Source organism: Ranitomeya variabilis, chromosome 6 (assembly GCF_051348905.1).
Source record: "Ranitomeya variabilis isolate aRanVar5 chromosome 6, aRanVar5.hap1, whole genome shotgun sequence".
NCBI classification, from domain to species: Eukaryota; Metazoa; Chordata; class Amphibia; order Anura; family Dendrobatidae; genus Ranitomeya; species Ranitomeya variabilis.
In genome coordinates this window covers 445,602,171-445,616,703 of record NC_135237.1, presented here as the reverse complement: position 1 = coordinate 445,616,703, position 14,533 = coordinate 445,602,171, and the positions used below count along the sequence as shown (strand labels likewise).

General features: G+C 43.5%; 1 protein-coding gene across 3 annotated transcripts in view; it reads right to left on the bottom strand.

The window, feature by feature from the left end:
- Positions 1-14,533, bottom strand: part of LOC143782706 (chloride channel protein D-like) — a 337,940-nt gene that overhangs the window by 265,520 nt on the left and 57,887 nt on the right. For all 3 annotated transcript variants that reach the window (XM_077270471.1, XM_077270472.1, XM_077270473.1), the window contains 4 exons: positions 13,961-14,090; positions 11,066-11,146; positions 7,021-7,196; positions 738-830 (listed from right to left, as the gene is read on the bottom strand). In XM_077270471.1, coding sequence (XP_077126586.1) covers positions 738-830; positions 7,021-7,196; positions 11,066-11,146; positions 13,961-14,090 — 480 coding nt within the window. The remainder of the gene's footprint in view (positions 1-737; positions 831-7,020; positions 7,197-11,065; positions 11,147-13,960; positions 14,091-14,533) is intronic.

The following is a 14,533-nucleotide window of genomic DNA, read 5'->3' as shown; positions in this document are numbered from 1 at the left end:
TGGAGTGGACCTTGAACAAGGGACACCACAGGGTGGCCTGGGCAGTGAGTAAGTTTGGCGTCCCTGCCAGGAGCGAGGAGCAAAGGCATGCAGAGAGGCCGGCATTACACCTTCACTTACTAAGAACTCTCTCAAGTGCCATCATCACTTGGGGTGGCACATGCGCAATTCGGTATGCTGATCTTGTGATGTTATGAGGCCCTTACAAAGCATGCCCTATCTAAGGCACAGATGATGCATACCAGGTCACTGAAAGAGGAGTGAACTGTCAGTCAGAGACAGGCGGCAGGTAGGGAACTGTGAGAGAGGCAGGAGAGCTGTAAGTGCAGTGCCTTGCCCACTGCACTTGCAGCTCATTAACATACAATTTCAACACTGGATTTTTCTCAAATAAAAAAACAAATGTCTACATGCAAGGTAATTATTTATTAAGCATTACAGTAAAGGTTCTTTAGATGCATAACTAGTTTGGGGCATAAAATCCTGATGACAGGTTTTCTTTAACTCAATAATAAAGTTATGGATGTCATAACACAAACTTATTTATAAGCCCCAAAAACTAACATTAAAACGCGAAAAGACACAGGACACAAATAAGAGCATTCACTCACTTCTATAAAAAAAAGGCATCCTAACCAAAACTGTTTCAGAATACATCAGTGTTCATATTAACATTATGCCAAGGTCTGATTCAGTTTCACCCCACCATGAACAGTAAATAATTGAACTGTACTTACCTATCTGCTGAGTTTCTAAACCGTGTAAAGAATGGAAGATTTATCTTCAAGGTGTCAGACTTAAATTGGCTCAAACCATATCCAGTCACAGCTCTGGAATCAGAATTATTACAATAATAATTACAAGAGGCTATTGTAAACAGGTGATCGGATTCAACAGCGCAGAAGACGAGGACACAGTGGTAACTTAACCAAAGAATATTTATTAATTTAATGCAACAGTTTAAATGATTAGGACACAGAATTAAGAAGGCTTGACACATTGTTGAAATGCAGCAAAGGATTTTACAATGGAAATGTATATTCCTTTTGAGGGTGGAAGTTGCTATACCAATTATAACAATAATCCTTGTCATAGAAAGCAATAAACAATAACGATGAGCAATGGCGTCTCTGTCCTAATACCCTGGCATATAGTGCACCACAGTCAGTCTCGTGCTCTTAACCGGCGTCACTTAGGCTACTTTCACACTAGCGTCGGGAACAACCCGTCGCCGTGCGTCGGGCCGACGTTCCCGACGCTAGCATGGTCTCCGCCGCACAACGGGGGCATCGGATGCATTTTTCCCACGCATCCGCTGCCCCATTGTGAGGTGCGGGGAAGTGCGGGGAGGTGGGGGCGGAGTTCCGGCCGCGCATGCGCGGTCGGAAAAAGCGGACCGTCGGGAGCAAAAAACGTTACATGTAACGTTTTTTTCTCCCGACGGTCCGCTACCACACGCCCAAGCGTCGCAAAACAGACGCACCGTTTGGCAATGCGTCGCAAATGCGTCGCTAATGTTAGTCTATGACGAAAAAACGTATCCAGCAAGAACTTTTGCTGGATGCGTAGTTTCGGCAAAACGACGCATTTGCGACGTATTGCAGTTAACGCTAGTGTGAAAGTAGCCTTAGTCAGTATGTCAGTATTAACAATCACAGTACAGGCCCTAACAGGTGTCAGCGGTACTACTCCATTAGGCTATGTGCACACGATGAGGATTTAGTGCCGATCCGCAGCAGATTTTGCCACGCAGAAACGCTGCAGATCCTCACTGTGATTTACAGTACAATGTAAATCAATATGAAAAAAAAAATCTGTGCAGATGGTGCGGAAAAATCCGTGCAGAAACGCTGCGGATTTAAAAGAAGTGCATGTCACTTCTTTTGTGCGAATCTGCAGCGTTTCTGCACCCTTCCATTATAGAAATCCGCAGTGGTAAAAACTGCAGAAAATCTGCGCAAAATCCGCATCGATTCCGCATAAAAACGACACAAAATCCGCATAAGATCCAAGGCAAATCTGCACCTGCGGATTCTGCCAGGATATGCGGATTTTGTGCAGAAAATTCTGCACCCCATTCCGCAACGTGTGCACATAGCCTTAGGCCGCAAGTCTCTTATCGACTAGTCGCTTCAGTGATGCCTTTACTTTGGTCGCCTCCGTTTAGTGAAGCGCGGCTCTCTGGGTCATCTCTGTACTAAAATTTACAAACTAGTTGCCTGAATTCCTCTGGTCATCTCTCTCTCGGGTCATCTGGATTTTTCTGGTGGGCTCTTTCTCTTGAATTGTCTCGATTTATCTGGTCTCAATTTCTGTAATTGTCTCTCTCTCTCAGATTAACTCGATTTCTGTGCTTGTCTCTCTCTCTCGGATCCCTGTTCCTTACTCAAGGCTGAGACTTCGTTTGACTGGTCTGGCTCATTCTGGTAGTTGTGGCTATAAGCCGCCTCAGCTACTTCCATATATCTGTCCTGATACAGGTTCATCGGTTGACTCTTTCCCTTCCCTACTCAACTAGACCTTTTATAATTCCAAACATGCAATACAGTTATCACCTCATCCGTGTGTTCTCCAATCTGTTCCCCCAAGGGAAGAGTGTTTGTTGCCTGTGACCGGAAAGGCTGCCTGTGATTGCCAGTAACCTTGATTACGTCACCCCCGGTCACATGCAGCCACATTCTCACATTCAGCTCACTGTATTCTGGCTGGCGTGGTGAGTGGTGGCATCACTGATGTCACCGCTCACCACACAAACTGGATGTAGCTGAGTTGGGGATTGTCGTGAGACCTGAGCATTATTAACGGTGGAAAAGTGAGTATAATTTTGCTCTTTAAAGGACTTTACTCAGTTTGTGTCTTCATTAAATGTGATTATGGGGTTAGTACACCTCTCCATTACTAACCCCTGGGCTTGATGTCAGCGAACATAAAACAGCTGACATCAACCCAAAAACTATTATCCCACTTGCCACTGCGACAGGTCAAGTGGGAAGAGTGGAGGCTAAGCACCAGAAATGGCATATCTAATGAATGTGCCATTTCTGCACCATCTGAGGGCTAATGTTCTTTGTCTGGGAGGGGGCCAATATCCATGGCAGCTGTCTGTTTAGTCATTCTTGGTTAGTAAATATAGGGGGACCCCATAACATTTTTTTTAGAGTCCCCCTGTAATAACCATTAAATGCTAAGCAAACAGCTGTGAGCTGTTATTAATACACTAGGAATCTTTACAGCTATTGGCCTTTTCCCAGAACATTAACGACATCCCACGGCTGTCGGCTTCCCCTCAGCTGGTTAGGAAAATTATGGGGGACCTTAAGCCATTTTTTCATTATTTAATTATTTATAAAAGCAATACACAGATGGCGATGCTGACTACAAGTCTCATTTGCGGAGCCTGGTTTCACTGATTGCACGGAGACCAGGCGACAATGATGAGAGCTGTATTCAGCTAATGGCTAAAATAGGGTTGGGGAATGTTTATTTCAATTAAAGGACTTTACTTTGTGTTTTTAATAAATTTGACTAAGGGGTTTGTAATGTGGGTGTCTGATAGACCCCCGAGCTTGATGTTAACTGACATTGCAAAGCCAACATCAATCCTACAACTATTACCCCACTGACACCACACCAGGGCAAGTGGGAAGAGCGGAGGCTAAGCACCAGAATTGGCATATTTAATGGATGCACCATTTCTGTGGTGGCTGAGGGCTGATTTTCTTAATCTCGGTGGGTGCCAATATCCATGGCCCTATCCCAGTCTATTAATTTCAGCCCACAGCTGTCTGCTTAGCCTTTGCTAGTTAGTAAATAATGGGGTGACGCCATTATTGGGGGTCCCCCCTATATTAACCAGTGAAGGCTAAGCAAACAGCTATGAGCTGCTATTAATACTTTGTGAACCTTTATGCATATTGGCCCCTTTCCAGAATATTAGCATTAGCCACCAGCTGTTGGCTTTTCCTCAGCTGGTTAGAAAAATCAAGGGGGACCCCAAGCCATTTTTTTATTTATTTATATAATGCACAATATACACACACAGTGGGTGCTGACTCGACCTCCTATCAGCATTGCCTGGTCATGCTGATCAAATTGAGAGCTCCATTCAGTGCCTGGGAACAGCTCTAACATTACTGCTTTTCCCAGGCACCTATATGTGTCACACTGATGCAGCACACGGATGCCACACATTTTCCACACATATGTTATACACGGACATGGATAGCACTGGTATTGGTTTTTCCAGTACAGGTAACATCAGGACATGTGAAGGGGGCCTAAGAAAAATGTAAAAAAAAATGTAAAGGATGGAAAATTATAGGGTTAGTGAATAGGGGTAAATAGGCTCTGCAATCTCCCCTCAGTTTCTCTTAGACTATGTTCACACATTGCGCTTTTGCTGCATTTTTTTCTGCAGGCAAAACCTGCTCTCTGGGCAATAAAGAAGCTGCTTACAAAAAGCATATTTTCTCTGTTTTTTTGCGTTTATCAGGATCCCAAAGTTCAGCTTTGCTTCCACCACAGAAGCATGAACAATGCAATGTGTAAGGTCACCAATGCAAGACATATGTGAAACCATTTTGGAAAATAGGGAAATTTGATCAAATCATTTAGTGTAAAAAGATGTTTGTGTCTGAAAAAATAGTGACTATTCTGAACAAAATATTTCACATGAGTTCATGAAAAAATATACAATTCCAAATGTAACAGCGGGGGGAGTTGAATTGGTCTGGAATAGTTTACCCAAGATATTAGCAGAGTATTAAATTTGTAGAACAACTTTGGTTGGCCCTTTAGTTGATCAGGTATTGTTCAATTTCACACCTTGGTCAGCTCATGTTTACATATATCACTAATTTAATAAAACGGGACAAATCCTAACAGCCATTCTCATGTGAAGACACCAACACATTATGGTTTAAACTTGGGGAAATCACAAAAATAAATGGGTTTCACATACTGCTGCGCCCGTGTTTTTTCCACTAAAACCACAGCAAAACCTAATACCTGCATTTTTGCTGCATTTTTGCACTCACTGCTTTCTATTGAGGGAAAAAACGCTGCAAAAAAGCTTAAAGGCTTAAAGAAGTGACATGCTGCAGGTTTAAAGAGGGCAGCAGTTTTCCAATTCAGTCAAAAAAAAGAAAAAAAACAAAATGTGTACATGAGATTACTGAAATCTCATAGCTTTTGTTGTTACTGTAAAATGCAGCTTAAAATTTGCATTAAAAAATGCAGCAAAAACACAATGTGTGAACATAGCCATATTGTATATCACAATCAACGATGACTGCGGCATACATAGGATTAAGTGACGGAGCTCAGAGGATACCGTCAAGCAATGTAGCAGTGCTGTTAGTAGTCCACTAGGGTATGTTCTCCAGCACCAAAGTAGTTAACACTTAGCTTTTAATCATAAAGGGAAAAAAAAAAATTTGGAGAATGTGCACATATTAAAAAAGAAAACCCATAATACTTACACGTTTCGGGTAGAAAAACCGTTGTTGTTGTTTTTTACCATAAACGCGTAAGTATTATGGGATTTCTTTTTTAATATGTGCACATTCTCCCATTTTTTTAATCCTGTATGATTAAAGGCTAACTTTTAACTAAGTTCCTTTGGTGCTGGAGAACATTCTCTTTTGGCCCATTGAGAGCTATGAGACCTGGAAGCCAGACCAGTGCATCCTCCGTGCACCACACCCAGACCACAGACTGTCCAGCCTTGAAGTCTCTTATCTCTAAGGCCGGTTTCACACGTCAGTGGTGCCGGTACGTGTGGTGTCAGTTTTCTCACGTACTGGAGACACTGACACACATAGACACATTAAAATCAATGTGTCTCTGCAGATGTCATTGATTTTTTGCGGACCGTGTGTCCGTGTGCAAAACACGGAGACATGTCAGTGTTCATGGGAGCGCACGGATCACACGGACCCATTAAAGTCAATGGGTCCGTGTAAAACACGTACCGCACACTGATGCTGTCCATGTGCAGTCCGTGTGCCGTGCAGGAGACAGCGCTACAGTAAGCGCTGTCCCCCCAGCGTGGTGCTGAAGCCGCCATTCATTTCTTCTCTCCAGCAGCGTTCGCTGGAGAGAAGGAATGAAAAATCATTGTTTTGTTTTTTGAGCGTTTAAAATAAAGATCCTTGTCACCACCCCCCTCCCACCCCCTGTGCGCCCACCCGCTGGAAATAAAATACTCACCCAGCTCCCTCGATGCTTCCTTACAGCGCCGCAGCTTGTCCTGTATGAGCGGTCACGTGGTGCCGCTCATTACAGTGATGAATATGCGGCTCCACCTCCCATAGGGGTGGAGCCGCATATTCATCACTGTAATTAGCGGTACCACGTGACCGCTCATACAGGAAGAAGCTGCGGCGCTGAGAGGAAGCATCGAGGGAGCCGGGTGAGTATTTTATTTCCAGCGGGCGGGCGCACAGGGGGTGGTGACAAGGATTTTTATTTTACGCAAAAAAAAAACTATAATTTTTCATTCCTTCTCTCCAGCGAACGCTGCTGGGAAGAAGGAATGAATTCCGGCTTCAGCACTAGATGCAGGGGACAGCTCTTATCTCTAGCGCTGTCTCCTGCACGGTCCGTGTGGTACCCAGTCGGCACACGGGCGGCACACGGCTGCCGCACGTGTGCCACACTGATGTGCCACGTGAGCACACGGACACTGATAACTCCGGTACCGATTTTTCCGGTACCGGAATTATCTGGACGTGTGGGACAGGCCTAACACATAAGTGGTGAGCTGAATGACACTTTCCTTATTTTTCTGTATTGTAGCAGTGTCCATGTTCTCAATATGCCGATAACTCATGACGAGCATAGTCATTACATATTGGCAAGAAACTAAGACGGTATTATACATGTGGTGCATTAGTCCATTAACAACAAAATGACTGCAATTCACCAATAACATCCAACTACTTTGCCAATATGCACTTCTATACTGTTGAGATTTGTCATTATGCATTATGTCAGAACTATATCTCCGAATACTCTTACCCTATATGGACCATTGGTCCTTCTGGTCCACAAAAAAGTCCTGATGACACAGCTAAGGCACACGAGAAAAAAGTTCCAAAAAATGTCCTTATGTTAAAGATGTGTCTCATTGCAGAACCATTTAAATAGCCAATGACTTCAGGAAGACCACTGGGTGATCCAGATGGACATAAAAACTGGAAAAAAAAATAACGTATGTTCAAAAAACTAAATCTACATTATGTAGACATGCACAAAATACTCAGCATTATTTTTCCTTCCACATTTATTTGATAGCACTCCAAAGACACAGTGATAGGGAAATTAAATTGTGAAATGTAATGGGGCCAGTGCCCATAATATACCGTATGTAAAGCACTGTGGAATTAATGGCGCTAAATAAGTGAGTAAAATAAATAAATATTCTTCACAGTTCTATGCTTATGTAAGAGTGTGTAATTGTTACCACTCTTAATGTGTGTGACACTATTTGCCTTCTGTGTTTCCCATTTTGTTGTGTATGTTCGCCGGTCTGCTTTGAATAGATCGCTGTGAAATATTTACAGTATTCACAGTTGTCAGAAAATAGTTTCCTGGCTTTTAGTTAGGCAGAGGAGCTTGGCATCAATGTGAGCCCAACAGAGCCTGACGAAGAGGTAGTGTTGCAAAGCTCGGTATTTCACCATTGTGCTGTCATAGTGAGAAATTAGGTAAAGGTTACATTAGGCGGTGGTGGCAACTGGCAATACAGGGAATTCAGCTCTGACCATGTGTCCAAAAGAGAGACCTAATATAAGTGCTGGAACAGTCGAAGGCCAAACCAAGCCCCTGTGAGACGGGCTGGAGAACAAGAGAAAAACTCCAGAATTGAGGTCAGCTGATAAATGGGACATTTGTCTGAAGAGTTGAGGAAAGACTCCTGGACTTTGACCATTGGGCAGAGAGTTCCTCTGTCATGAGGAATGACTATAAGGCTGAAATCCTCTGAATTAGAATCTTTGTGTGAGAGAATTATTGTTTGTAACTGGCAAGAGTTTTGCGCCTACAAATTACTGTTAGGTTGAAATATGATTTTCATGTTCTAAGAAAACACACTGGAAGAGTTGTAACCTGAACTGTATGGACTGGAATTGTTACTGTCCTGTTGGGCCTAGGGAAATTCTTTGGTTGCAACAAATAAATCATGCAATGTACAATACAGACCAAAAATTTGGACACACCTTCTCATTTGGGAGATTCATTGTGTTACGCCGCCTAATACTTGCCTTTCCGGCCGGCGCGCTCCCGACGCTCCTCCTCGCTCCTCTCCGTCAGGATTCCCTGGTGCTCATCCCTTCGGCAGTCCGCGCATGCGCAGACAGGCTCCTCTTACCGCTGGGGCTTCTGGGAGGTCGAGACACGTTGGCTCTGCCCCCAATATGGCGGCGCCCGTCGGGTATTTCTCTCCTGCATCCGTCCAGGTAAGATGCCGTTGCGTCTATTGTGTTTGACGGCTTCTAGCCGGCGTCCCTTTAGCTTCTTTGGCTCCACTAGCATTTACCCTGTCTAGGCTCGTATCTCATTCTCGTCTTCTGCCTTCTCTGCCAGTCCTGTGTTCCTGCCGTCTCAGCCAGTCCAGTGTTCCTGCCGTCTTGCCAGTCCTGTGTTCCTGTCATCCCTGCCAGTCCTGTGTTCCTGCCGTCTCCGCCAGTCCTGTGTGCCAGTCTTTCCTGCCAGTCCTGTGTTCCTGCCGTCTCAGCCAGTCCTGTGTTCCTGCCGTCTCAGCCAGTCCTGTGTTCCTGCCGTCTCTGCCAGTCCTGTGTTCCTGTCATCCCTGCCAGTCCTGTGTTCCTGTCGTCTCCGCCAGTCCTGTGTGCCGGTCTTTCCTGCCAGTCCTGTGTTCCTGCCGTCTCAGCCAGTCCTGTGTTCCTGCCATCTCAGCCAGTCCTGTTTTCCTGCCGTCTCTGCCAGTCCTGTGTTCCTGCCGTCACTGCCAGTCCAGTGTGCCAGTCTTCTCTGCCTGTCCTGTGCTCCTGCCGTCCCTGCCAGTCCTGTGTGCCAGTCATCCCTGTCGGTCTTGTGTTCCTGACATTCCCCATTTATCGTGTATCTCCTCCATACCGGTCAGTACATAGTCTCAGCAGTCTCTGGCCGTCCGGTGTCTCTTCCGTTCTGTTTGCCTCAGTGGCTCCATCTCTTTCCTGTCCTCTGACCCAACTTTGATCCTATCTTCAGTCGTCCCTTTGGCTCCGGCAGTTGCGGCTTCACCTTCCTTGGGCCTGTCCCAAACACTCCCTGTACAGGGGGTGGCTCCATCTGGTCTGCTCGCCTTCGGGGGCTCTGAAGCCATGACCAAGAGGGTCCACTTCTCGGGTTCAAATACATTGTATGGTTCTCCCAAAAGCAAAAAATTGATTATTCACCGGAGTTGAACAGGACAGACTCAATCAATTTGTTATGATTGCAGGTGGTGCACTGTGCCACAGGACCGGGCTTACATACAAGGGGCGTAGCTAAGCGGCTACTACAGTATATGCTCACTGGAGCTCCTGATGTGGAGTCAGACTTAGCTGTGGGTAGCTGCCAGGTACCACTCCTATGCAGTCTGCAGTACAGCAGCTGCTTACCCAAGGGGACTCTACTCCTCTCAGACTACTAGGCTCAGGATCCACAGACAGAACAGCTTCTGACACAGAGGGACAGGACTGATTCAGACACCGCAGGAGTGGTTTCAGGGTTCTGGTGCTGTCGATGCAGCTTCAGGGTTCGAAGACTGGTTGTAGCAGTCTGAAGATATGAAATATATGTTTAGGATAGGTCTCAAAAGGACCAGGGACTTTGAGTTCAGGACTGGCTGCACTTGGACCAGGGAATTCAGATTCAGGATAACAATCATACTAGGACCAGGGATTCAAGTACAAGACACTGGCCCCCCCGGGGCCAGGGAATCTCACTAATAGAATACCACACTACCTAATGACTCAGTGTGTTGCTTGGCACCTCCCTACTGGGAAGGGTGCCTTATACTAAATGTTTCTCAGCAATAGGCTAAGGGTATTTTTTCTAGATGTGTGCTGCTACTTTAAGAGCAGGGGAGCACACCCTAGGTGCTACCGGGACACAGAACAAGGAAGGAAGGCAATGTGGCCGGGGCAATGAGTAGTATACCGGCATCCCTGCATTGAGCGGGTAGGGAAACCATACACAAATTATATGACTCACATCTCGATACAAATGATGAAGGCTGGTTACAGCTGAAATACACTGTGTTTTTAATACATTTTTATCAATTCCGGTGAATGATCCATTTTTTGCCTATGGGAGCGCTAGTCACCTGGATCCTACCCTCCTGATCACACTCTGCTGAAACGCCCCCTGAAAGAGTTTTCCACAACAACCAGGTCTCGTGCAGCTATCTGCAATTGTTTACAAGGTATATGGAGTTGTGCCCTACCTGCACAACCTGAGCAGGTGAGTGGCTTTTCTTTTAATGGTCATACTAATACTCACCTACTATGCTCAGCAAAGAGCTACTCTCTCTCCTATTTTTCATATAGTATATAGCAATGGACACGTTTCACATTTGCGACTAGGAGAAATACTTATTGATTATAGGTAGTGGTGTAGTGGCCTCGAGGCACAAAGTGGATCCATTCAAAGTGACCGGTGCACCTCCACCACTAATGTATAGGATGAGAAAGCTTTAGGCTAAGAAACACCATGGGTATGAGTGGTGCAGGTGTAAGACAGTAAGAGGTGAATGGCGAACATGACATCATGTCTACTAAAAAACTTTGACTGGAATTTAATAAAACCTATTTTTTGACAGAACATATTCTTTAAAAGAAACCTATCGCCTGCAGAGCAGGCTGTCAATCAATATCCATCGCCATGACAACTGGAAGCGACGAGCGGCTGCAGGGAGAATAAAACTTTATTTTCTCCCTAAAGCCGCAGTTCCAGAAAACCTTCAAAACATGATTAAATGCTATTTAGCTGCGGATTACCACTGTATCTGCAGGTAAACAGGGTTTTTGAAGGTGACAGATCCATTTAATACTCAGTAAATGATGAAATCTTTACTTACCAACACAAGTCCAGATGCACAAAACACCATACCAAAGCCAATGCCAAGTATATAAAGCCATGTTGTAAAGAAATCACCATGCTGTAAAAATGATACAAAATCGTATGAGGGTCCATTGTTCTTTCTTTCATGTTGTTTATCTTCATATACAGGAAATATTTTATTCTGTATAGAACAGGTAGGCTGTATTTTACCTGATGCCATTGGGCCATGCATGACACTGTGTCACTGGACCCCCACCCACAAATATTTTTTTTACTTTTAGGCTAGGTGTGCAGACAAGCTTATTTTTTGTCATTCGAGAAAATCGGATCAATTGTGGAAATGACATTTTGATCAAACTCTGATCAGTGTTTGACTACAGTGTCAGAATAATACTATCCAATTCTCAGAGATGAAGAGAAGATGGAGAAAAAAATGTCTCCATCTTCTCCATTCTGTCAGTGAGCGGAAATGAGACTTTACTCAGATGTCATCCAAGTGCAGTCCAATGTTTTGAACGCACTCAATGACCTGCATGGCCAAGTGCGATCTGAATATCAGATCAAACTCATGTATGCTGCAACTTATTCCTCACACAAACACTGTCCAAGGAAAAATTGGACATATGCTCGGCCGCACAGAGTGTGATCTAATGTTTTGATGGATCACACTCAGACAACAAATACGCTCTTGTGCACCTACTGTAGTGTTAAAGTGTACCTGGCAGCTGAGTAATGCTATCTGAACCACGGGCAGCCTGAGGCAGACACTGGCTATTCAACTAGATATGTTTTAGGCTATGTGCACATGCTGCGGATTTTGCTGTGGATCCGCAGCGGATTTGCAGCTGTTTTCCATGCGGTGTACAGTACCATGTAAAAGTATGGAAAACAAAATCCGCAGTGCGCATGCTGTGGAAAAAAACGAACGGAAACGTAGCGGTGTTTTTTCCGCAGCATGTCAATTCTTTGTGCGGATTCCACAGCGGATTACACCTGCTCCTCAATAGGAGTCCGCAGGTGTAAAACTGCAGGTGGAATCCGCACAAAAACAGCACAAAAAACGTGGGTAATTCAAAATGCGGTTTACTTGCGGATTTTGCAAAAACAGTGCGGAAAAATCAGCACACCAATCCGCAACGTGTGCACATAGCCTTACTCCGACACATTGTGGAGTTTCAGAGAAAACATTTAAAATGTGATCAGGGACCATGAAATCATCAGTCCAAGAGGTCCGACCCTGGCAGCTCCTCGCCACCCTGCTCCCTTTGAGTGATAGGTCTCTCTCCAGCTACAAATATGTAGATAAAGACCTGTCACTCAATGATGACTGGGTAGGGAGCTGGCCTCTAGGACTGGTCAGCCAAGTGGCATGGTCCCAGACAAATGCTGAATGTATGTTTTCTCTGAAATTCCTGGCTGAAATGAGTGAGTAAATAGATCAACTGACTGAACAATATATATATATATGTATATAAATAATTTGTAACCAAAAAAATTCAAATACAAAAATAGATCAATGGTTACATTAGTCTGTGCTAAAAACTAAGGAAAATGTGAAATATGTGAAATAGGAAATAGCATACTGGCTTATGAACTTTATGAACAAACACATGAGATTTTTAGCACAAGATTTGCAAATATTGTGAGCCCATTCACCAAAACGTCAAGGTAATCTCAGATCGAATGGGTAACTACACTGACTGGTGTGAACACTTACTTGTGGTATCTGAGCTGACTGCCTAATGTGAACACTTACCTATGGCTAATAACAGGATAAAGCCTACTTATATAGGAAGCTCAGAACCAACTGTGTTGAGATGTAATTAAAACCTGGAGAAGGGCGGGACGTTCAAGTCAGAAAATAGTATATAGTAAATAGATCAACTGACTGAACAATATATATATATATGTATATAAATAATTTGTAACCAAAAAAATTCAAATACAAAAATAGATCAATGGTTACATTAGTCTGTGCTAAAAACTAAGGAAAATGTGAAATATGTAGATAAAGACCTGTCACTCAATGATGACTGGGTGGGGAGCCGGCCTCTAGGACTGGTCAGCCAAGTGGCATGGTCCCAGACAAATGCTGAATGTATGTTTTCTCTGAAATTCCTGGCTGAAATGAGTGAGTCACATTCTGATTTCTGCTGACCATAGTTCGGGCAGAATGAATCCGCGACAGGTTCCTTTTAACGTTTGAGTTCAATTTATGTCTACAATGATTTCATGAATATTCTTCTGGTAGTTAAAGAGTACCTGTTATTTTAAGTTTTATTTCATGAATGAATACTACATGTGAAAACAAGAAACTTGATAATATATCTTATCAGAGAGGTCCACTTCTTTTCCTCTTGAACTGAACTACAAAATTATCTAATCTAAATGTAATATCTGTCGTCAGTGAATACATACTGTAGATAAGAGATGGTTGTTGGGGCTCATAAGGTTCTATGGAGAGCTGTAACTATTGTTCCAGGAAAACTTGCACCAGAACATCTCATCCCTCCCCCTTCCCTTTTCCATAGAATTCTAAAACTTCCAACTGTCATCTACTATCTCAGAGAGTGAATGATCAATTAAGGAGGAGGAAGAAGCAGATTTCTCTGATAAAATATAGAACCAAATTGCTTATTTTCATGTGTATTGTCGATTTATGAAATAAAAATGAAAACAACGGTTATTCTTTAAATTTTCTAATGCCAACAGAATCGGCTCTGAGCAGCTTAGGATGTGTAAATATGGCTGCCCTCCAAGTTATTGCAGAATCCATAAGCTCCAAGCACTTGAAAAGTTCAAAAGGCAAAAATGGTTCTGACCTCTCAGGCAGACGTGCATAATGCATATAATATAATGCTCTTTAAAATCAATTTATCAGCTGATGACAATACAATGAGAAATCACTTACACTGATAAACTTTTCCACAAGCTCCCACTTCATTTCAAAACAGGTATCTATTATCTGGTGCATGAAGAATCCCACTGTGCCCACTACAGTTCCAATAAGTGCCATCATCACCCAACGATCCCAGTCTGACCTACGAACAAAAGCACATGTATTAATTTCACTATGTTTACAAGTAAAAACGTATTAAACCTGTGACCGGATTCACACTAGGTCCATAACCTACATTTAGCATGTATGCCAGGTGACCATACGAGAAGATTAGCCTGATGGGAGACAAAAGAGTGTTCCCTCGGCTTCCATCAGTCTGTTATACATTAGTATGCCACAAAAAATTAGGTATAAAGTATCAATGTATGTCATACACAGGATTCTGAAAAAACTGATCTGTTAAATAAATACCAAAATAGTCATTGGATGACTTATCCCACTATATGGTAATCGTAAAATTCATTTATTGGATAGGTCATCAACTTTTCAATAGATTTTTATAACGCATCTTTGAACTTAAATAATTGTCATATTAGCTAATTGGTGACCTAAATGATAAATGGGTGTCTAGAGGGACATTTGTCA